The sequence below is a fragment of the Dufourea novaeangliae genome, unplaced genomic scaffold, assembly GCF_001272555.1.
Source record: "Dufourea novaeangliae isolate 0120121106 unplaced genomic scaffold, ASM127255v1 scaffold7, whole genome shotgun sequence".
Taxonomy (NCBI): Eukaryota; Metazoa; Arthropoda; class Insecta; order Hymenoptera; family Halictidae; genus Dufourea; species Dufourea novaeangliae.
In genome coordinates this window covers 2,486,882-2,509,832 of record NW_015373896.1, presented here as the reverse complement: position 1 = coordinate 2,509,832, position 22,951 = coordinate 2,486,882, and the positions used below count along the sequence as shown (strand labels likewise).

Below are 22,951 nucleotides of genomic sequence, written 5' to 3'. Positions count from 1 at the left end.
ACCCCCCCCCCCCCCCAACACCGGTGGAAAAAGGTATACATACTTCAAAGGGAAACGGAAGTTTCGCCGTCCGATACCTGTCTAGATTAGTAATGAAGTCCGTCCTTTGAACGCAACAGAAATGTTGCATTCTGTACAAACACTACATAAAATTTTAAATATTGGACCGAAGAAGACGAACCAGAACCCACTCGACTCGAGTGTTTTCCATCCTTCGGACGAAAAATCGTAGCGTTCCTTCTGTTTTTTGGCTTTATTGCGTAGGTTAAAAACATAGAGGGTGTTCGTTTTAAAGGAAACTTCGAAAGGTGATTCGACATGTCAAATTAAAACGAAAATCAAGAATGACGAAATTTTGTTGGTGGCTTCGGTTTTCGAGTTACTAACCTATAAAACATTCGGGTGCAGAAACGTCTGAAATCAGACAATCTTCCGTACACGTAAGTGAGAATGGTCGAGCGAAAAAAATTCACATCTTTTCCTCGAACCTCTCGCGGGGGGTTTACATTTTCAGGATGTATTTCTTTAATTAAAAATAAAACATTATAAAAACATTATATAATGTAAAAAAATATTGACAAACATTATTCGTTATTGTTGGTCTGCTCTAGTTCCCCAAATGATCCGACAGGATCCAACGGTGATGTCCTGGGGTCTGTGGATCAGCACCCTGACGACGACATCGGCGGCCCTCGTCACCGCTGGACTCGCCGCGCTTCTTGCCGTTTTGAACACGGCCACATCACCGAGATCGAAAATCCTCTCCGACCCCGGTGTATACTTCATAAACATTTTAACCCGTAAGTCACTCGAACGTGAATCCCCAAAAAGTAAAATTGCCAGTGTATCGGTCTTAAAAATTCAAAGAGATTAAAACGAAAATTGTTTTTTTGGTTAAGTTATACCTGTTATGGTAACCATCGAAAAGTTCAAGGCTCATATTTCTATTTCTAATATTTTTGGTACTGTATTTATTTAGTACAAAAAGGATTAATTTAAAAAAAATCAAAGTTATTTATTTTTGGTAAAAAGGATAACCCTTAAGCTTCACCGCCATCTTGTTAGCCCTTATTTTCCTAACTGAATTTGTCCCTCGGTGTCAAAGTGACCCAATACTAAAAATTAGTATAATGAAACGATAAATAGTTAAATTTGCAAATTCGTTAAAGTAAAAATCACGAAGCCTCAGCTAAATTTACCTACATAAGATAGAATAACTTAATTTCTTAGGAGACAAATGTGTCAGTTTGACGCAAGGGACGGATGAGGGTCAAGAAAATACTGGATTCGTCATTGATACGTATATTGTATTAGTTTTATGTACTTTCTTTAAAAGTAACAAGTTGCCGTTTTGTGTAAATGAAGAGGAACGTAAACATGTATGCATAACGTTTCACGTAATTGGGTTTCGTTTCAGTGTTAATGTGCCTCGCTAGCACGAGCACCTGGCTGGCGCAGTATTACACAAAGCTGTACTTCAATGTGCTGCCGAAGGAGGACATCGACAATATGTGGACCAGCGAGGGTTCTGCCGAGCTTGGTTATTCATTTTGGTAAGAGGCCTTTTATTCTTTGCTCAATGGCGATGGAGTATCGCGAGCACGCGAAGCCTCGGACAAACTGCCGCTCATGATTCCATGCCTCATCGTTCGCGGGTTCTAAAGCCGGCTGTTCAATACAATAAATGTCTTCTGAGTCCTTGACGCTTTTCAGGGCGATCTGGAATAGTCGCTCTGAGAAAAAGCATCGTTTACACCCTCAATGGTACCATCTAATACCAGTACTTTCTTTCCTGCATCATGTTGAAATATAACACAGACTAAAAATACATTTTTTGCTTTATCTTCACTATTCATAATTGGATTAGAAATTTGGAAACATCAATCCTTAGAACTTATCCAATACTTGATGAGTATTAAATGTTAGTCAGTTGTAAGTGTACTGCTGAACAGTTCAAGATTTTCTTACAGTTGAGTACAGCAACCTATAGAATTCTTCTGAATACATTGCAGGTGTATGTTAGAAATTCATTTTGTGGATTGAATTCATAGGGAAAGGAATTAATGAGAGAAATCTGTTAGTTTGACGAGTGGTTTATCTAGGTAATGAAAAGACTGTATTGAAACTATAAATACAGGAAATCCCACAGTCTACTTATAAATAAGAATAAAGTGCCGAATCATGAATAAACAATTATACATTCTGATTATGTTGTTTGCAGAGTCTGATTTTCGGTTCTCCGGTGACAGAACGGCAGACCCATGTTAAGTTGTTCGTTCTGTTGTTGTTTTCGTAGGCTGGTCGTGTGCGCCGGTGTGGTGCATTTAATCAGCATAGCGTTGGTCGGCTGGGGCTCAGGACGGGACAAAATTGAACGTCTGGAAGCAATTCCAGCATTGGAGGAGAAGACCGCCGCAGCAATAATGCTGTATTGAATCCGTGGACTTTTCTAAGAGCGAAGGACTCAGGCAGGGATCCATTACAGAAATTAAACAGCGGCTCGCGTATTGCCGCTGCTTAGAACGGGAGCCGATTATGGAGAGAGCACCACTTCCGGCTCTCCAAGAACGTATTTTTTGTAAAGTTCCTAGTTTGCCGGCACGTTTAACGCGTGTAGCTTTCTTCAAAACAAATACGCCAGCGGAAATAAAATGGAATTCATACCAGGAGATCGGGCGTACAGCCGTTTAAATCGTTAATTAACTGGATCTACTTTCAAACATGAATTTAATACTCGTAACCTCTTTTGAGGTTATTCGGATATAAAAAGTTTATGTTCAGAATGTTCTGTGAGATTTAACAGTGTTTTTTTTTTTGTAAGATTTTATGAAACGATATTCGGCAAGAGATATCACATTACAAGCGGAAGAAAAGATGCAAGTTCGATATTTTTAAAACTTTCGTGAAATCAATTTTTTTCGATCAACGACGGGTTGCGAAAACAGATCGGGACTGCCGTGCTTTTTGGGACGCTAAAATTATCGGAAATGGAAATCAGAGCGTGTAATTGATGAATGTTTCTATTACGAACATGGGAATACTGTTGTGCGATTAAAATTTAGTGTACATTACATATCGCCGAGTTATATTATAATTTTAATTAATTAAATAAGGTTCATAATTATAAACATTTATACGGCTCTGACACGGTCCAGTGTAATATTACGAATTCTTCGATTAATTTTATATTTTCTCATGCGTTTTAAGTGTCCGTTCTCAGACAAGTTTCTTCTATTCTTGTTCGTGGATTTTTAACATTACGATTAAATATTAGATTCGTAAGAAAGGTAGCTTGTGCTTTGCTTTTTACGTATTTGCTACTACGTTTTTATTTTAATCTCTTGTATAAATAAAACTAATGAAGTGGACATACAGATTCGCGGACCTTCTATCGACGAAGTTTTATAGGATGTAAATAGAAACGGAGTTTGATACTCTGTAGTGATTTATTTATTACGTAGCGTCGTCATTATTTACCGTTATCATAAATGTAATAAAACAATTACAAATACAATATGGACAAGATGCGTAGATCTTCATTTATATTACTTAAAGAAAAAAAAAAAGGCAGCATTTGCGCCGATCTCAAAACGTGACTATCATAAAAGCTAAAAATATAGTTGCCACGAATGTATACGAACATTAGCGACATCTTCCTCTCTAGGAAAAGGTGCGACACGACGTTACAGACTTCATACAAAAAAACAAAAGAATTAACATTACAATTGGGATACAAGAAAACTTTATTGATGTTTTGAAACTTTCCACCTCTGCCATTAGTTAGTTTACCTAGCCAATTCAATTCTTCGGCACCCATACAATTCACCATCTCTTCTGCTCTGACACTGATTCATATTTCACATACAATTGTAACAGACTAATTAATTATGTATACTGTCCCGACTGTTCTCGTTTTTTTTTTACAAACTCTAATGCAGGTTAACGCAGTGAGCTGTTGATTTTAAAAAAATTCGTGTGCTGCATGATTGTTAAAAAAAATCATAGATACTCATTGTTATCTGTCAATAGTGTTTTACAGTTTTCTTTCTGTTTCTTTTAGTCCACGTGATGACACATGCGTGAATTGACTAACGATCGATCGTCTTTGTGCTTTCTTTGAATCGTTACGAGTATATCGGAGGAGAAACGAAGCGGTGCACAAAACGGTAGAATTGGGCCCACCATATAGTTCCAGGCATAAGTCTAACTGCGTATTATGCACTGTTCTTGATGAATAGTAAATCGTTGCTTCTATAGGTAGTTTCCAAGTCCTATATTAACGCCGGCTACTGACCTGCGACCATCCGTCGTCCTCTGGTGGTCGCCTTCTTTCGTCGTGTTTCGGTGGAAGTCTGTCATCTTTCAAATCATCCCGCCTGTCAATTGAAACAGCGTTTCTTAGTACGTTACTTTTACTAATACTGAAGTAAATATACATGGTACGTAAATTATTGAGCGAATTATTGATTTGAATTCACAGACAATTGATTTTACAGACAACAGGGCACAATACGCTACAATCTTGCAAAAATACGTCTCGAAATCGGAGAAAGACGAGTTGTATGCTTCAATCTGTAACTATGCTTACTTTTCCTCGCGTCTGGGGGGTGGTGCATCCCGAGGAGAATTTTGTACCGCGTCGCTTTTGTCGCGCCAATTGTTGCTACTACGCATCGGTTCATCGCGACGATGGCCAACAGTAAATCCACGACGTTCGGGCATCCTGCCACCGCGGCGAGCTCCATCCGATATCGAATCACGTGGAATATCGCGTATCTGTAAAAGTAAACGTATATTTAAACATTACGATAAATACATTTTCGTATCATCAGTATATGCTTACCGAACGTCCGTCCATTCCACGATCTTTATCTATTCTATCCCTGTCCCTATCTCGAGCATCATCCTTATCATAGTCATCCCGTCGCCATCTTTCCGATCTGTCAGTTCTTTCTGACCTTTCAGGTCTTTCGGATCTTTCAGGTCTTTCGGATCTTTCAGGCCTTTCGGATCTTTCGGGCCTTTCGGATCGTTCGGGCCTTTCGGATCGTTCGGGCCTTTCGGATCGTTCGGGCCTTTCGGATCGTTCGGGCCTTTCGGATCGTTCGGGCCTTTCGGACCTATCGGGTCTTTCGATCCTTTCAGGTCTTTCGCCATCTTTCTTCGGTTTTTCTATATCGTCTTTTCGCCATTTATTATCCGTTGCTTCGCGTCTCTTCCAACGTCCGTCCTCTTTAATACCGTCCTCCTTCAAGTCAATGTTTCGACGCCAAGACATTTCCGCTATAATTATAGAAAGAAACCTGTGTTACATAACCTATCAATTGTACCAATCATTAAATTGTATTGCACGTAGAAAATAATATACAAGAACGAATGAAATTAAATAATATTTCGATAAGCCAGTGAATTTACTTGTTGGTTTCGTTTGTATATTTTGACGTCTCCATGTGTCAGGCGTTTCCTTGTCCCTCTGTCTTTCTTCCTCCAACTTCCGTTCGATCTCGGCTTCCCTGGCTCTCGTAATCTCGGCCTGTTTCTCGATCTTCGCCAAACGTTCGGCTTCCTTCGCTTCCTCTTCGGCACGTCTTGCTCTCTCTTCTTCCTCCTTCTTTGCCTTCTCCTCCTCGACTCGTCGCTTCTCCTCTTCCAGCTTAATACGCAATTCCTCCTCGCGTTTTCTCTCCAACGCCTCAGCACGTTCGTTCTCCCATTTTTCTTTCCGTTCAGCCTTACGCTCAACCTTGCGCTTCAGTAATCTACTTGTTCTCTCCTCGTTCAATACTTTTTCGAATTCTGTCAGCTTTTCAAGGTAAATACTCTTCCGTTCGGCGAGAATCTTCGCCAAGAAACTATCGTGGTCCTCCTTCATTCTAGCCATACGTTCTCTGGTCGCGACAGCCTGCTGTCTCTCCTCGATAGCCGCGGCGATTCTTTCCGCTTCTTGTTGCTCCCAGCGTTGCTTGGCCAGCTCCATCTTCTCCTCGACCGCTTTCTCCAGCAACGGTATCTCTTCTATACGTTTGGCACGTTCCAAATAATCGATCTTCTTCTCCTGAGACTTCAGCTTCTGTTGCATTTCTCTGCGTTCCTTCTGCAACTCTTCTGCTTCCCGGGCCGCGATCTGTTCCGCATCCAATTTCTTGATTTCATCCTCGTCCAATTTCTTGAGTACCTTCTGACCGTGACTAGTTTGAGAGATCTGTTGCATCTTCTCTTTGAGGTGGCGATCCTTGATCTGTTGTATTTCACTTTGCTGCCGTTTTCTTTCACGCTCCTCCCGCTCCTGTTCGAGCCTCTTCTGCTCAGCCAACATTTGCTGCCTCTGCAATTCCTCCTGTCTACGCATCTCCTCCTCTTCTCGGACGGTGTTTATGTGCTCGATATACTCCTTCCTTTCCTCTATGATCTTGTGCCTTCCGAGAATTCGTTGATGTTCCTTCAATTTCGTTTCGTGATAGTGACCCACCATCGCAGTACGCGTTTTCTCGCGTTCCGCCTTCTTTTTATTCGGATTTATAATATTGATCGCTCTATGCAACACAGTCGCCATATTTACAAGCTGACAACGAATTTGTTCCGAGGGCATCGCTTGCAGGACTGGACCATCCGGATGATCCTCCCTCTGAGCCTCGGACAGATCGACTCCAAAGTGGACACATTTCTTTCCGTGATTAATTCGTATTTGCATGTCGTTGTATCTTACACAGTCGACCAAGAGACGTTCCAGATGAAAGTCTGTCGTAAATTTTGCAAGTTCCAGAAGCCTAGCAAACTGTATGGTCTGATAAACCTGCGATATTTGATGAACCAAACGAACAAGTGTTACGTCCTGCAAGGCTGGAATATACTGAACCAACGGACTATTTTCGTCGGTTTGTAGAGTCTGAATGACAGAATCTACTCGATTACACAGCTCCAGAGGATGGAATTCGACTTCCAGCCACGAGTATAGTTCTTGCAATTGCGGAGATGCTAAACTTACTATGTTCAAACGAACAATATCTTTGAGCAAGGAAACCCTTGTCGGCGGCTGAGTGAGTCCCAGAAGCGTAGCAAGCTTCTGAGCCTTCTCTAATGGACTTTTATCCGTTTCAATGAAACGATCAAATTCTGGATGAGCCGATGGCAGTGGAATAGACAATGTAGCCAATAACACGCGATTGGCCATTCTCTGCTGTTCTTCCATTGACATGTTCTTTTTCATTTCACGGGAAAGCTGCAGCAATTTGAACAGTGCAGCGGCATGGAAAAGATAGTTGCCTGCTTTCCAGAAAACCATGGCCAATTTCTGATAATAATTGGCCATGGTTTTTGGTACCGGAAGCTTCTTGGACAAGTTCATCATACCATGCACATCTTCAGAAGACTTGAACGCCTCCTGCCATAGTTCCATTTGAATAGCAGAATCAAGCTGATTCAATCGCGTTTCAAGGTTCAGCTGTTGCGTCTCAGCTCTGTTCATGGAAACATTCGAGACGAGTGCAGGTAATTTACAAATTTCTTCTAAATGTTTCCTCAACTTCTCGCACAGTTTACGAAATTCAGTCTTACGACTGTATTCGAGACAAAATTGGAAGGCCATACGCGCGATATCGTGATACAACGTTTCTACGTGCGCGTTGGTTCTAAGTAATTCCAAGCACTGGCAATAAGATTCCCATAAAAATTTCACCCAAGGTGTTAGGATGGTACGGTCACTTCTATCTTGCGCATCTTCTCCACTGACAGCAGACAATAAAATGCTCTCAGGTGTAGCCAAGTTGTCAAGATCGTCTATGTCTATTACAGCCTGTTGGCTCTGTTTCCTTGCCTGATTTGTTTTTTCCTCTGCCATACGCAAATATCCACGTATAACATTCTCTAAACTTCCAACATTGACCGACTGGAACATGTTTCGATATTGAAATAATCCTTCCTTCGCTATGTGCGACTTTTTCAGTTCGACACAAAGGTCCAGGTATTTGAACATAATCGGTTCCAAAACGGACTCTGACCAGTTGTACGTCCATTTTTTATTACGGAAGACTTCTTGCAAAGTATCTAATGCCCGAGCTGGCTTCCCTACTTCAATGAATTCTGTAAGAAAAAAAGAAAAAACTCATGTCATCAACATTTATGAACAACATCCAACTGACTACTTTAATCACTTGCACTCCCATCTGACACATCAGAATGTTGCATCAAGCTATATTATAAAACTGTACTCAAAGTTTATATAACAGATTAAATAAATAGCCACTAGTATTGTCAAAGTCAGATCAATGATAACAGCATGAAGCAGCTTGGAGAAAATATACGTACAGCATCCGATGGAGCAAAAAAATGGGGCCATTAAAATGAATTTTTATCAGTACAAGGAAAACACATACATGGAATTATTTAACATAGCCAAATACTTTTTTCATCCGCGTAATATCATATGGAGTGAGAGTAAGAAAGCATTGTGTTTCGTTTGTAATGATTAATTGGGGCACGCTCCGTTTGGTATGCTACTCGCGTAATTGTATTGTGTCGGCATATGGTTGTGTAAAATTGAGATTTAAAAAAAAATCGGATAGATATAACTATAGCTTATTTAAATTAGTCGCGACAAGTAGGAATATCGTTTGTGGTGATTAACCCGTGCTGGAAAGACACGTGGTCAACGGAAGACGCTGTAGATCATCTGAAATCAATGCTGACGGGTCGAATGAATTTTTTGAGTCTAGATTAAATATCCATCGGCCATGTCACATCGTCCTGTTACCCAGCAGTATACGTACCGTTTGCTCTTTTGAGAGCATTCTCAGGTCTTTGCCCGTATCGCGCCATTTTCTTGCACGAATATAGTTAATTTCACACCATACAAGCCACCGTAAAATCCGGTAAATCCGTGAGGAAAATCTGGAATTTACGTTTTTAACGACACGACGTTTGTCACGACGGACCCCGGACCGCGTGTACCGGATGAAAGGCGGCCACTATGCAAAAATGGCTTCCCGTAATATGTAAGTCAAATCAAGCAACCCGATTTCGAAATGTTTCAAACATAGATGATAAACATCGATCAGATTATCGAGAATAATGCAATTTAGTTTACCATCGCTACTGTATTTATAATAAATTTGTATTGCTATTATTATTATGCTTGTATAGATTGTGATCGCATTGAGAACGGCAAGTGGGCTTAACATTAGACATCCTTAAGGTCTGTTTTCAAATTTACTGCTCGTTGAATCAAAGAGGATCGAGAACGCGAGATTCAATCAGAGATATAAGGAAATAAGAACATACGCAGTGTCAAATTGCATAAATTGAAGTGGCAAACAAAGAGAGTTACCACTAAGGTATCGATACTTACTCAGTATCGAAACAGAAGTGTCGATACCTATTTGAATCGAATTAAATTTTCCTAACCTTGATACCCAACAAAAAAGTTGTTTTTGCGTTGAGAGAGAATAAAATACAATACTATACTTTATATATTTATTTAAATATTTAATATAAAATATAAAACATATAAACATAAACGTATGTATAAAATATACACGATATACACATTATAAGTTGTACCTGAAGAATAAATATGTACATACATCTCACACACACGGGGTCACATACGGATGCTACGGGGGCTCTATGACCCCAATTTCTCACCACATGGGGTCTCCGGCGCCTCCACCGGGGGTTCCACGACCCCACGCTCTCACCACACGAGGTCTTTGGCGCCACCTGTTGGGGGTTTTGTGACCCCACGCTCTTACCACACGGGGTCTCTGGCGCCTCCACCGGGGGGTTCTATGACCCCACTTTCTCGCCACGCGGGCCACTGGCGCCTCCACCGGGGGGTTCTATGACCCCACTTTCTCGCCACACGAGGTCTTTGGCGCCACCTGTTGGGGGCTCTATGACCCCAATTCTCACCACACGGGGTCTCTGGCGCCTCCACCGGGGGGTTCTATGATCCCACTTTCTCGCCACGCGGGCCACTGGCGCCTCCACCGGGGGGTTCTATGACCCCACTTTCTCGCCACACGGGGACTCTGGCGCCTCCACCGGGGGTTCTATGACCCCACGGTGCAACACACGGGGTCTCTTATGTATACGTTGCCAATCATGTAATTTTTAGAATATTGATATTAATTTATGATCCGAGATTATGGCTTCACAAGTTTCGAGGTTGTTGATACAAGAATAAATTAAAATATCATTTTTATTAAGAAAATTAATTACGTGCTTGTTATTGTACTTATTTATACAGATTTCTTTAAGAAGAAATTAATAAAGTAATAGGAATTAGGAGGAAGGTGATGGGATTAATGAACAACGCATATATACATTTCGATTCAATGAATTTATTTACAAAAATATATATATATATATAATTCATTATACTAGAAATAAATTTTCTGCAACAGCCAAATTAATTAGGAAGTTTTCTACAGCAAATGGTAAATTTTTTTCCTTTAACGTTTGCGCAGAAACCATCTTTCTTCCATCAGGTCCTTGAACTACAGCTAAAGATGTTAGTTGATTCAGTAGGTCCTGAGTTTTGTCATTAATCTCAGATATTATTTGGGCTTCTGTATAAGTCTGATTTTCAGACAACTGAACCATGAAGAGAGCTATTTCTTTATGTGTTTTTGTCATTGTAAGACTCTCTAGAATGAAAAACCATATACTGCATAATATAGTACACTTAACAGAGCAGAACAGTTTTTAAAAACATGTTGTTTACCTTTTGCATGCGAGGCAACAGTAATTTCTCTAGCTGGAATGTTTACAAGTAGGTCAAATAAGTCTGTTCTTGATGATATTGAGCTATTTCTACAGCCAGCAACATAATGGGAATGTCTCTATAAAAAATTTATTAACTTAAAACTTATTGTAAATACAAATTGTAAATTATCCATTGATTTGATACCTTTAATTCTGCCAGTTCATCATCCACCAAATCAACCCAGGGAAATAAATTATCACTAACTTTACGATGTTTCATCAATGCAGGAAACAGTCCAATCCATTTCAAAAGTTCCTCTAAACTGTGATGATAAACTACTATTCTCTTTTTCAGAAGTAAAGCTGTATATATTAATATAGTTTCCAATTCAAAAGCTTTAACTAATTCTCTTATGTTGGTATTCACTGTAAAACGATGGCTATTGAAGTCATCTGAAACAAATGTTCCATTTTCTTGGGTTGAACAAGATCCTTTCGTGAACACAGAAAGGTACAATTGAAGGATCTCTGTTGGTTTTCCAGTTTTGCAATACATTTTGCTAAGTACTCTGGAAAGAACTTCATATTTTCGTGGATTAAAATCTTTTGCAAATAAAACCAAAGCAAACTGTTTCACCTATTTGAAGAAAATAAAACACAATAATTTCATTCTACGTGTACTACAGTTATTTTGTGCTTTGACACTTCTTTAACTTACTTTTGGTAATTTATCCGAATCAAATACTTCGCTGCAATGTATATAAAACCAATGGTGCTTATGCCTTGAAAATATAAATACTTGCGAAGAGTTGTGCTCCGATTCTAAGTTACATTTTCTACCAACAACTGCTTTTTGTGATTCTAAAATGACTGGATAAGACCATGTCCACAATACATCGCCGTTAGAATCCTTTTCTAAAATTCAACAAAAGATAATAAATACTGAAAGAAACTAACGTACGTACGCGTCTAAAATAACAGCTACCGATTATACTACAGGAAAGTAAATCCGTGAGAGGAGCCATTTTGGATTAATTCATCAAATTACGTTAAAATAATTGGACTTCTAATCGTTAATTTTGATTTCAAAATAATTTATTCTCACATTTTGTAACACGTGATTATGTTATAAATACATAAGTGGGGTTTGACAAGTTTGACATATCCCTGGGTTATAAGAATGTAATGTAATGCCACAGACGAGATATAGAATAGACCAAACATCTTATGGGATTTCGTGTCACATGTTCTGAAATACCGATCGTGCAAAAAATCAGAGATTTTCAGTTGCATTCTACGTTATAACACCGTCGAGATATACTCTTGTTATTAGCTTTTCTTTGGTCGTCTATTACACGTGAGTAATGCACGTGTGCGCGGCTGGATGTCAATACGAATTGTTTTGTTAGGTATTTTTCATAAATGATAGATATAATTGAATGAATGCGAAGTATTTATATATTTCAACATCATGAAGAACAAACCAGTCCGTCATAAAGAATCCAACACCTTTCAGGTACGACATTTACCTAATCAACAACCGTCTTACCGTGAAGTGTTGATTAAATAGTTTTTCTTTTATAGTTTAAACCATTCTCTGAAAGGATAAGTGAAATTGATGTCGATGTATTCCACCGTGTCGGACATCGAAACGAGGAAGACGACGATGAGGTCGAAACGTATTTTCACCAGACTCTTCAGAAATGGAATTTCCTTAACCTTACAGAAGGTTATTGTAGCTTTAAAAAGAAAGTCCGCGACATTGTTACGCTCCCACAGTTGATTAATCAGAAGCAATTCGTGATTGAGACCTTAATAGAGTACCTGGAGCAAAAGGATGTTCTGTTTTTACAACCAATTTTGGAGTAAGTATTCAGTTCAAACATGTGTGTATGATGAAGGGATGTTTAATAGGTGTTTATATGAATTTTGTTTAGATTAGTGGTAGCCCTATCCAAAGACCTGCAAAAGGATTTTTACAATTATTTCCCGAAGTTTCTAACAGTCATCATTGATCTATTGCGGACCAAAGACACAGAACAGATAGAGTATACATTTACAGCATTGGCTTATCTGTTCAAATTTTTATGGCGATATTTGGTTAAAAATGTCAAGACTGTGTTGGATCTATTGTTGCCATTACTGGCAGACACACAACCGGCTTATATAAACAATTTTGCAGCTGAGAGTTTTGCATTTGTAGTGAGGAAAGTTAAGGATAAAGATTCTTTCATAAGGATAATAATAAATATTCTGGAAGAAAATCCGAATGGAGTACCAGGTGGTGGAAAATTATTATTTGATGTTATAGCTGGCACACCAGGGCAATTTCACTCGTGTGCAGAACAAATGCTTTTGTTATACTTTAATGCATTGAACGATGACAGCATCAATCAGGACATAATGGTTAAAGTACTGAAAGTAATAATTAACTGCTTTTTGCAGAATATGCACCCACAAAAAAGCTCAATATTCTGGTCTGTATTATTAAATGTCATAAACACATCTGCCGAAAAGACTAAAAGCTTTGAATCAACTGCTGGGAGAGAAAAAAGTTTGATACTTGTAATGCACCTACTATCTACAGTCGTTAATTATAAAAATGGAAGGTTCGTTATAGAACCAGTACCATTGATCAAAAAATTAGTACAGATTTTCGATATGTTTGAGGATCAGAACGACGTGCTACACGAAATTATAAAGGTAGCAGTTGCTGTTCTTTTAGCAGACAATATTAAATTAATGCAAGAGACGTCGAACCAAATAGTACTGAAGATTATAACTGTGAAAGATCTTAAATTACGACACTGGGCCGTTGAAAGTTTAATGGATTATTCAGCATTTGAAACTCTGATATTACCGCATATATTGCGACATAGTATTACTACCGAGTTCAATGATGATTATTTGCAATTGTTTGCCAACATAGTGAAAACAAAAGTTCCACTGTCTATAAATGGTATTAATTTAAATAAGTGGAGGAAATACATTCTAGACATTCGAGGTGCTAAGCCAGAGTGCATCGACTTCTTCCTGAAAAGATTAAAAGGTTTATTGGATGATGATGTATCAATTGATACATTGAAAATGTTAATTATTATATCACATTTCAAATCTTTGCCGAAAGAGTTCATAGATACCTTAAAAGAAGGGATATTATCTCTATATAGGCGGATATTAAATGACGTAAATACAGAACGTGATATAAATAAATTATGTTTCAGTTTCCTATTGGCTTCTGAGTCAGCAGTTCACATTTTGGAGCCTGAAACTCTGCATAATTTTATACAAACACATGATATAAAGATAGTGGATCTTCTAAATAAATATCCAGACAATAAATTCATTTTGAATGTAGTGGATTTATATATAACGTATTTTAATACATCAGAATATCAGGAAATGTATATAAATGCAACTGTTTTTGATAATATAAATAACAGTATTGCACAGAAATTGAATTCTCCTTTCAGCGAAGTTCGTTTGATTGTAACTCATTTGTATTCTTTGTACAACAGCATTGAAGAAATTAAATCGATTGGCACAAGCGCTGATAAGAGTGCTATGGAACATATGTATCTAGCAGAATGTGAACCGACAACGGTGCAAACTTACAGAAATAAATTATTGCACTTACAAGCTTTAGCATTTGATGGCAATGTATTATCAGGTTTAAATCCCAAGTATACTGATTTTCCATTGCGGTATTTATTAGGGAATTTGTACTTAAATTTCTCTATATTATGGGAACCTGTAAGCAAGATTATTGCAACGTATGCTACCAAAGAATGTGAACAATTCTGGCCAGTATTCTTGAATGAATTACAATGCGATCACAAAGAAGTCGCAGACTTTTCACCGTTGTACGAGTGTGATATTATTTCTGAAATAGAAGTTACGATACAAACGAGCAAAGACAAACCTGATTATAAAAATCATAAAATTTTATTGTGGAAGTGTATGGGAAGTTTCTCGCATTACTGTGAAATGAAGAACAGAGACTTAACTGGAATATTTATTGATTATGTAAACGAGAATTTCTTTCAGACAAATTCCGAAGATGCCAAGTGTTGCAGTATTTCGAAAGCAGAAAATTTGAATGAGCCTGATAATAAAATGGAAATTGATGCAGACGATGATGAGAGTGATAATGAATTTAATGAGAATGAAATGGACACGAAGGACGAAGAAGAACAAAAGGAGGAGAAAAAAGTTACCATTTCTACTGGTAGAAAATCGAAACGAACAGATACAAAGTCGAAGCAGACATTTATGCCAAGCAGAATTTACAAGACAAAACTTTTAATTGCTCAGTTAGAGATATTTGGAAAGGTGACAAATCCAAGAACATTGTACAGGGAATCAGAGATGCAGACAATTTATTTGGACTTATTGTCATCGAAAAGTTCTGATGTCCAAACTGCTGCCTTAAATTGTCTTCTCACTTACAAATACAAATATCTGTTACCGTACAAAGATAATTTGAACAATTTGATCAGCGAGAAGAATTTGAAAAACGAATTGGTACGTTTCAAGGTGGATGAAGAGAGTAACATGATACAGAACGACCATCGTGCTGAATTTATACCGATATTAATGAGACTACTTTATGCGAAAATGGTATCCAAAGTAGGGTTGAGAACTGGTGGCAAAGGCGGAGGACTTTTAAGACGAAAAATGATTTTGCGTTTTCTCTCTGGTACTCAAGAAGATGAAATGATTATATTTGTGAAAATGGCGTTCAGACCCTTCAGGAAATACATGTCACTGGAATTGAATGGAAAAGTCAATTTGAAGGAGCTTACGCAGAACATTATCAATACAGTTGATTTGAAGAACGTTATACCACCTAAACGTTTGCAAAGTGCCATCAATTTACTCGGGATTTTGATAGAACAGTTTGGCGGTAAAATGGCACAGAAATTGTTACCTTATCTACTTGGTTTAGTGATATGCATTTTAGCCGAAGTCACCGGAGTCCTCCAGAGATCAAATAAAGTGTATGTTGGCTATTTACCGTCCATTAGAAGTGTACGAAAAAGTTGCATCCTGATATTAGCAAGGTTCTTTGGTCATTATGAGAATTACGAATGGAGTGAGCATGAAATAGACGCCTTGTTTAACGTAGCAGTCTTTCCATGGCTGGAAAAGTTGCCCATGGAGTGTATTCACAGTCCGACTCCCTTACTGAAATTGTTCACGGCATGGAGTCAAAACTCACGTTATTATTCTTTGTTCATAAAATACCGAGAGGACAACAAATTAGTCAGCCCTCTCCCATTTATTATGCAGCTTCTGTTGGGTCCGAAGACTCATGCTTCTGTAGTCAATGCTATACTTGAGATGATCGAGAAGATGGTAACCTTACAGGATTATGGGAAAACAAACGAGAATGATATGGATGTTGATGGACCTATAATCCCTCTGACATCTGTACTTACTAATCTACTGGAAGTAAACGAAGAAGCCTTGTCCAACGGTGTTAACTATGGATCAACTATACTACTTCCGCATGTTTTCAGTATTTTAAAATACATCAAGAAAAAACTCGAGAAGACCAACAGAGGGGTAAACAAAACGGAGTTGGTGATATTATCACGTATTTCGGAATTTGTGAAGGATGCAGATGCATGCGACACGCTACTCACTCTTATCGTGCCGATATTAATCAGACGCGTTGGCGCCAGCGAAAGCGAAGAAACGATAATTGAATTAATCACGACAGTTATAAATCTGATGAAGCATATTAAGAAACCGGAGATTCATCTGCGTGCAATTTTACCTCTGTTGGGCATAATTTCATCTATACCCGCACGAAAACTTTTCCTGAATCTTTACAAAACTATCGCCGAGGGATCCGCAGAAGAATTTCGTGAAGTACACGTTAAAAGTTACAACACGATAACTGCACTTAACGCGTGGGATCGTAGATGGATCGATCAGCCGGATATTCAGAAGAGGCTGGACGCATTTACTGAGATTAACAACGAGATCGAGAAAGATGCAATTACATTGGAATTCGGTGTGGCTGTTATTTATAATTGTTATTACATTCTTAAGAACGAAACGGATCTAGCCATGAGAGATTCTGCAGGGCAGTGTCTGAAGCTTGTTGGACCGAAATTGGCAAAGAAGTACAGAGAGAACAACTTGGATAGACGTTATTTAATGGACGGTACAATTTTACCCATTGTAAGAAAAGGAATTGTCAGCAGAAATGAGGCTGTACGACTTCAGTCGATAGGCTTCTTGGGACATATGTCCATGGAATGCCCAGAGGTGCATCCTGTCCTGAGGGACTTGTCACTGCTGACGAACAAAGTGGACCCAGAGGTGGACTTCTTTGAGAACATGCAACATCTGCAAATGCACAGAAGGGGTCGTGCACTGCTGAAATTCTGTACTCTAGCAAAGACTCTGGATAAAGCACCAAACCCAGGAACATTAACACAATTTATTCTACCCCTGGCTTCTTCGTACTTGTGCAATGAACATTATATACACAAGAACAGCATTGTTGATGCTGCAATAGAAACAGTTGGTACAGTGTGCAGACTTCTGCCCTGGCATCAATATGAAATCATCCTGAAGCATTATTTGGGAAAGTTAAGGGGATCCATTGAATTTCAAAAGCAACTTGTTCGAATAGTTGTTATTATCTTAGATTCTTTCCACTTCAATCTGTCAAAGTACAAATTTGAGGGAGGATCGATAGGATCAGGAAATGTTAAAGAAATTGTAGAAAATAAAACAGTTCCTGCAGAGAAAGAGGAAAAGGATGAAAAGGCTGCTGAAAAGGACAATGAAGAAACTGTTAATGAGGTTGAAGAAACCTTAGATGACGCTTTGAATTCGGAAAATCTGGAGAGTGTCGAAGAACTTGTAGAAAAAGAGCAGAAGGGAGCACAGGAGGATGTGCTTGCAATGGACAAGCAAATAGTACTTTCACAGAATGGGGCAAAAAAGGTCGTGTTTAGTATATCCAAGGAATTACTGCCACAACTTCATCGCTCTATTATAGCAAGAACCAGTCGCGAGACTAGTCACAAAGTTAATAAAAAGAGGCTCGCAGCGGACAACGAAGAGGAAGAATTAATGAGAGTTCCCATTGCGCTTGCGTTTGTTAAATTATTACAGAAATTACCTGAACGGATTTTGAATTCCAATTTGCCGGGGTGCGTATAAACGCATACATTTTTATGCAAAACCATTGAACAAGATGTACCTTTGTAAAACTCCACGCGCTTGTTTCAGAATCTTCATGAAATTGTGCACTTTTTTGAAATCGCGTTTGGAATCTGTGCGGCGAGTTACACGAGAAGTGTTGCAGAAGATTATGATAACTCTGGGTCCAAAGTATCTTCACCATTTGTTAAGGGAAATGAACACATTGTTAACAAAAGGGTTTCAAGTTCATGTTCTCGCATATACTCTGCAGTCAGTGTTAGTTGCCTTGAAACCATATTTCCAGAAGTTGGATATTAATCAGAATCTTCAGAGTATATTATCAGTAAGTTTGACTACATGTATACTTCAAGAAAATAGTTTCAGACTCTGTATATAATTAATACATCATCTCCATTAGGTGTGTAAAGTAGACTTATTCGGGTTGACTGCAGAAGAAAAGGAAGTGATTGGGATCGTGAAAAATGTGTCAGAAGCAAAGTCTACGAAAAGTTTTGATATCTTTCACATACTAGCAGAATATATTACAGAGTCTTGTTTACTGGACTTGATTCTACCGTTGAAAGAAGTGGTCGTCAAAACACACTCGCATAAAACTGTCCAGAAAGTAGTGGAATGCTTTAGGAACGTGGTATTGGGTTTAGTCGACAACACTTTTATACCATTAGAAAAGATGCTGATGTTTCTGTACGGTATAGTTTCCGAAAGTATACCGCAACTGTTGCCTGAGAAGAAGGGCAAAGAATACACCGAAAAAGAATCAGAGGCACTGTCTAAACAGAAACCAGATTGCTACCTCATACCACCTGTACCAAAAAGTAGAATGGGCATAAAGTCTGCATCAAAAACATCTAAAAATACTAACATTCATGTCATCGTTGAATTTGGTTTAAAACTCTTTCATATACTATTGAAACGAGACAAGGTATCCGGTGCAACGTTCACGCCTTTTGTAGACCCATTTGTACCAATTATAAGCGACTGTCTACAATCGCAGCATGTTAAGGTAAGCCCACTCAAACATCAGTATACAGTGCGTAACATTAATATTCGGACACTATACAATTTTTATCTAGTCGCACTGTAATTTTTTTCATGAAAAAGAAAAGACTAATTAGATTAATCGTAATGTTCCTTCTTAATCGTTATTGCAATCCTTTTACAGTTGAGCACTTTAGCCTTACAGTGTTTACACTGGTTGCTCAAGTTGGATTTATCGTCGATACAGGAGTCAATCTCCGATATCTGTACGTCCATCTTCAACGTACTGCACAAATATGCCGCGGCCGGTTTGGGCAAAGGGGACAATTTTGATCTCGTTATGGCCGCTTTCAAATGTATGTCCGTAATTGTCCGTGACGTGAAACACTACACGATCACTGTGGACCAGCTGAAAGTTTTGATCATGTATGCTGAGCAAGATATGCACGACAGCGACAAACAAGCAACAGCGTTCGGCTTGCTGAAAGCCATCATTGCCAGAAAGATGTTTTTCCCAGAGATGTATCTAGTTATGGAAAAAGTTGCCGCTTTAAGCGTCACATCGGAAATCGAACACGTCCGGCAGCAGTCCCGTTCCGTTTTTTATTCGTACATAATGGAATACCCCCTTGGAAAACATTTGAACAAACACATAGCATTTTATTTAACGCAGCTAAGTTATGAGATGCAACCCGGTCGACTTAGCGCGCTAGAAATGCTTCACAGTATCGTTACGGGATTCCCAGTAGTAAGCAATTTACAGTAAACATAGACATTCGATTACCTTGTAAAGTGTACGTCAACAGACTGATGGAATGATTGTGGTGTTTCAGAAAACTTTAGTTCTGAAATCAGGCCTCATATTTGTAATGGCAGGCGCGAGGCTGGTGAACGATGATGATCCAACCTGTCGGAAGTTATGCGCAAAGTGCATCAAAGAAATGGTAACACGTGTACCTTACAACAAAAGGAGTAAACTTTTTGATATTGTCGTGGAATGGTTGAAAGATGATAAGGTAACTATTAGAGGTTAACCTATAAGAATTCTAATCAGATTCATAGAACTGATCGTTTCAGGTAATGCACCGTACTCTGGCCGCTCAATTGTGCGGCATATTTGTCACAGTGGAGAAAGATACGTTTGAATCTCGCCTGAATGAAGTATTACCACTTCTCTTGAAACAGTTCCACGCGAAGTTTGATGACAAGGAGGAGCCTGGTCGTTTCGTGAAATTACCTACAACCGAAAATACGAAATTAGAAATGCTACCGAACGTTAAGGACCCAGAGAGAATGAAAGATCATCATATGTTCCAAGTTTTACAATTGTTGTTAAAGATATCAGCAAACTGCACAGCGTTCCTCAAGAACGATGAGTACAAAGAAGCTGTTCGTTCGTTTGCTGGTAAATTGAACATTGTGCTGTACCATTGTATGGTTATCATTTATGTTCTTTATTCTAACGTCATTTTATGTACATTTCAGAATACAGTCAATCTTTATTGGCACACCCACACACTTGGGTCCGTTTGACAGCGTCTCAGATGATCGGCTTCATCTTGGCCGTTCTTGACGTTGATAAAGTCATAGACCTCTTGAAAAATCCTGAGAAATGCGAAACTGAAACCGGTTACATGTATTCCGACCCAGCCGCGACGATAAAGAGTTTGACTTTAGATTTAGTTGGCCAATTGCAACCAGATATGGTGTTTGAAGAACTGTCAGAACAAAGCATTAAGAATTTAATTTGTATTGCGAGAATTTTAAAGTCCATTAAAATGTCCGATAATGTTACGGTCGACCAAGGTGACGAGATAAAGGAAAAAGACAGGAACCAGTTATCTCTTCCTTGGTTAATTAGAAGACTGCGAAAAGTTGTGAATATAGAAATAACGCGAGCTCCCAAATCGAAATCAGTGGTACGTGGCGTTAGAATTGCTTGAATTTGTATTTTTGTTTTTTTTTTAACGGCAGAAGATAATCCGTGATATTTTTCAGCGTACTGCCTTCTTCAAATGGGTGGCCGGTGTAGTGGCAACTATACCCATGGAATATTTAACTCCAGTGCTTTTTAACATCATGTCGCCCATTGCACATGAAATGGCAACCACAGAAGAACATAACGTCGTTCTGCGACGATTGGCCAAAGAAGCGTCCGTAATGATAAAGAAACGTTTGGGTAACGAAGAGTACGCTAGGTTACTAAGTCGAGTTCAACAGAAATTGGATATCAGGAAAGCAGAGAGAAAGAAAATACGAGCGCAGCAGGTAGATTTTTAAAAATTGAATTTGACACTGTATTATAGGTTATGATTACGAGTGCATCGAAATGCTCTTGTTTTGCAGTTTGTAACGGACCCGGAATTAGCTGCCAAACGTAAGATAGCTAGGCAACAGAAGAAGAAAATTGCTAGGAAGAGGAAATCGGATGCCATTAGAGGGAAGAAAATGGTTGACGCTTTTGGACAACAATGGCACAGTTATTTACAAACCGTGTATAATAGATTTATATTAATAATTAATGTGTATATTCGTATCTGCACGTGGATATACGAATTTATGTGCATTCTAATGTTTATATTGACAATTTCTTGTAAAATAAACAAATTTATATAAGGGAATGGTATTTAATTCACATTTTACCCATTACAATTGATATTTTTTCTATGTACATTTTTCTATTCAAATGATTAAACAATAGAATATTATGTAAATACCAAAACTAGGCAAATTGTTCAACGAATTTTTATGATCATTATATTAAATACATTAAAGTATTCTCCAAAGAAACAATCTTTCCCTTTTCTTTCCCTATTGCTTTTTACATTTTCCGTTCACCCATCATATTGCGTTTGTTTTTTACTATTTTCTTAAAACTTTCCGCTTACAAATCGAATACAGGATACAGAAATAGTACTAACTGTAGCATTGAAAATTTATGACACGTATTTTCATATTTTTCCCATAAACATGTAGCCGTGGAAAGTACGTCACATTTGACGTATTTCTCCGTTCGATACAATTAAGGAAAATTTTACATAATTCATTAACGGACACCTTATCCGGCTCAGTTTCAAGGAATTCGGTAAGCATAAATAGTTACCGGAAATACGATAGGGAAGTTGTAGACAAATGCAGATAACGAGCTGAGACAAATTGGAAGTCACTATTTTTCAGCAATTATAACTTCTGCACAAATGCATGAAGTGCAAAAATTCGAAGGTCTTCGAGATAAAACTTTGGTATGAGAAAGTAACGGTGACGATCATCAATCAACAGCCATAAAAATCGATAAACAAATGACGCAGGTATTCAGAAAAATGTGTTTAATTATACATTATAGTAATATCATAGACACGTTTTTTTTAACATCTGCATAGTTGATTTATTATTTTCGTTGGTGGTTGATTAGCGGTCTTCACGTTGCTTTTTAACATACGAAAAAAATACAGATACTTATCTACAAAACCTTCGAGTTTTTCCCCATTATGCAACCGTTTAGAGATTATGACTATTTCGAATGAACAACTAATAATTTGTCCCTCGTATTGTTACCATCGTATTTCTGCTCAATAAATTGTGCTTTCCCAATTCCTTGGAACTTACAGAATAATGTCGTAATAATATCTTAGGTGTCGGAGGAATCATAGATTTGGCCATTTTCCACCATCTTTTATTGTTAAGAATGTTCTGTTGAATTTTCAACTAAATTTGTAATTGCTAAAAATTTGCGGGAACCACCTTACAACGCAAACACTGAAAAACTGGTTTACCAACCCCTTGGTCTCCCCTACGTCGATAGTAGCTCGATTCTACGACCGCTCAGATAGCACATAACGCTTTAAAGACGTCCATTTTACACATTGAAGCCGTCATTAAGTCGACTGTGTGCTATCTAGGCGGAGAAGTCAAGTATGTCCACGTGGGGCTAAATATCCTCTCCGTAACCCCAACAGTCATTCTCTTTCAAGTGTGTGTATGGCCCCGTGGCCCAGTCGTGGGTAATCGACACCACGGAACGATGACAGCCTGAATACAGTTTGTCTAACTATATCTCATTGAAGCACCGCCAACACTCTCGTCG

At 38.5% G+C, this 22,951-nt stretch overlaps 4 protein-coding genes across 4 annotated transcripts in view; 2 read left to right on the top strand and 2 right to left on the bottom strand.

Annotated features, from left to right (window-relative positions):
* The window catches only part of LOC107193358, an 8,142-nt gene extending 5,707 nt beyond the window's left edge, over positions 1–2,435 (top strand). The window contains exons 2-4 of the mRNA XM_015582769.1: positions 612–800; positions 1,418–1,553; positions 2,297–2,435. Coding sequence (XP_015438255.1) covers positions 612–800; positions 1,418–1,553; positions 2,297–2,435 — 464 coding nt within the window. The remainder of the gene's footprint in view (positions 1–611; positions 801–1,417; positions 1,554–2,296) is intronic.
* A 1,241-nt stretch (positions 2,436–3,676) lies between these two features.
* Positions 3,677–8,950, bottom strand: LOC107193357 (eukaryotic translation initiation factor 3 subunit A). The gene is made up of 5 exons (XM_015582768.1): positions 8,766–8,950; positions 5,416–8,079; positions 4,844–5,283; positions 4,589–4,776; positions 3,677–4,376 (listed from the first exon to the last, which is right to left on the bottom strand). The coding sequence occupies exons 1-5, from the start codon at positions 8,812–8,814 to the stop codon at positions 4,277–4,279; spliced, it is 3,441 nt and encodes a 1,146-aa protein (XP_015438254.1). The 5' UTR covers positions 8,815–8,950; the 3' UTR covers positions 3,677–4,276.
* Positions 8,951–10,371: 1,421 nt separating this feature from the next.
* LOC107193295 (protein FAM45A-like) lies at positions 10,372–11,764 on the bottom strand. Its single transcript, XM_015582700.1, has 5 exons — positions 11,687–11,764; positions 11,420–11,616; positions 10,907–11,338; positions 10,721–10,838; positions 10,372–10,643 (listed from the first exon to the last, which is right to left on the bottom strand). The coding sequence occupies exons 1-5, from the start codon at positions 11,724–11,726 to the stop codon at positions 10,372–10,374; spliced, it is 1,059 nt and encodes a 352-aa protein (XP_015438186.1). The 5' UTR covers positions 11,727–11,764.
* Positions 11,765–12,159: 395 nt separating this feature from the next.
* Positions 12,160–22,488, top strand: LOC107191730 (small subunit processome component 20 homolog). The gene is made up of 12 exons (XM_015580833.1): positions 12,160–12,217; positions 12,286–12,566; positions 12,639–17,876; positions 17,956–18,211; positions 18,287–18,892; positions 19,052–19,615; positions 19,701–19,883; positions 19,945–20,272; positions 20,353–20,786; positions 20,866–21,135; positions 21,214–21,362; positions 22,476–22,488. The coding sequence occupies exons 1-12, from the start codon at positions 12,173–12,175 to the stop codon at positions 22,486–22,488; spliced, it is 8,367 nt and encodes a 2,788-aa protein (XP_015436319.1). The 5' UTR covers positions 12,160–12,172.
* Positions 22,489–22,951: the final 463 nt, after the last annotated feature.

Coding starts and splice junctions, on each gene's coding strand:
- LOC107191730 (XM_015580833.1), top strand. CDS start 12,173: ATGAAGAACAAACCAGTCCGTCATAAAGAATCCAACACCTTTCAG. Junction 12,218..12,285: donor AAGAATCCAACACCTTTCAG/GTACGACATTTA, acceptor TTTCTTTTATAG/TTTAAACCATTCTCTGAAAG. Junction 21,136..21,213: donor AGAAAATACGAGCGCAGCAG/GTAGATTTTTAA, acceptor CTTGTTTTGCAG/TTTGTAACGGACCCGGAATT.
- LOC107193295 (XM_015582700.1), bottom strand. CDS start 11,726: ATGGCTCCTCTCACGGATTTACTTTCCTGTAGTATAATCG. Junction 11,617..11,686: donor ACTTTCCTGTAGTATAATCG/GTAGCTGTTATT, acceptor GTTGAATTTTAG/AAAAGGATTCTAACGGCGAT. Junction 10,644..10,720: donor TGTTGCCTCGCATGCAAAAG/GTAAACAACATG, acceptor TTTTCATTCTAG/AGAGTCTTACAATGACAAAA.
- LOC107193357 (XM_015582768.1), bottom strand. CDS start 8,814: ATGGCGCGATACGGGCAAAGACCTGAGAATGCTCTCAAAAGAGCAAAC. Junction 8,080..8,765: donor TGCTCTCAAAAGAGCAAACG/GTACGTATACTG, acceptor TTTTTCTTACAG/AATTCATTGAAGTAGGGAAG. Junction 4,777..4,843: donor GTGGAATGGACGGACGTTCG/GTAAGCATATAC, acceptor TTACTTTTACAG/ATACGCGATATTCCACGTGA.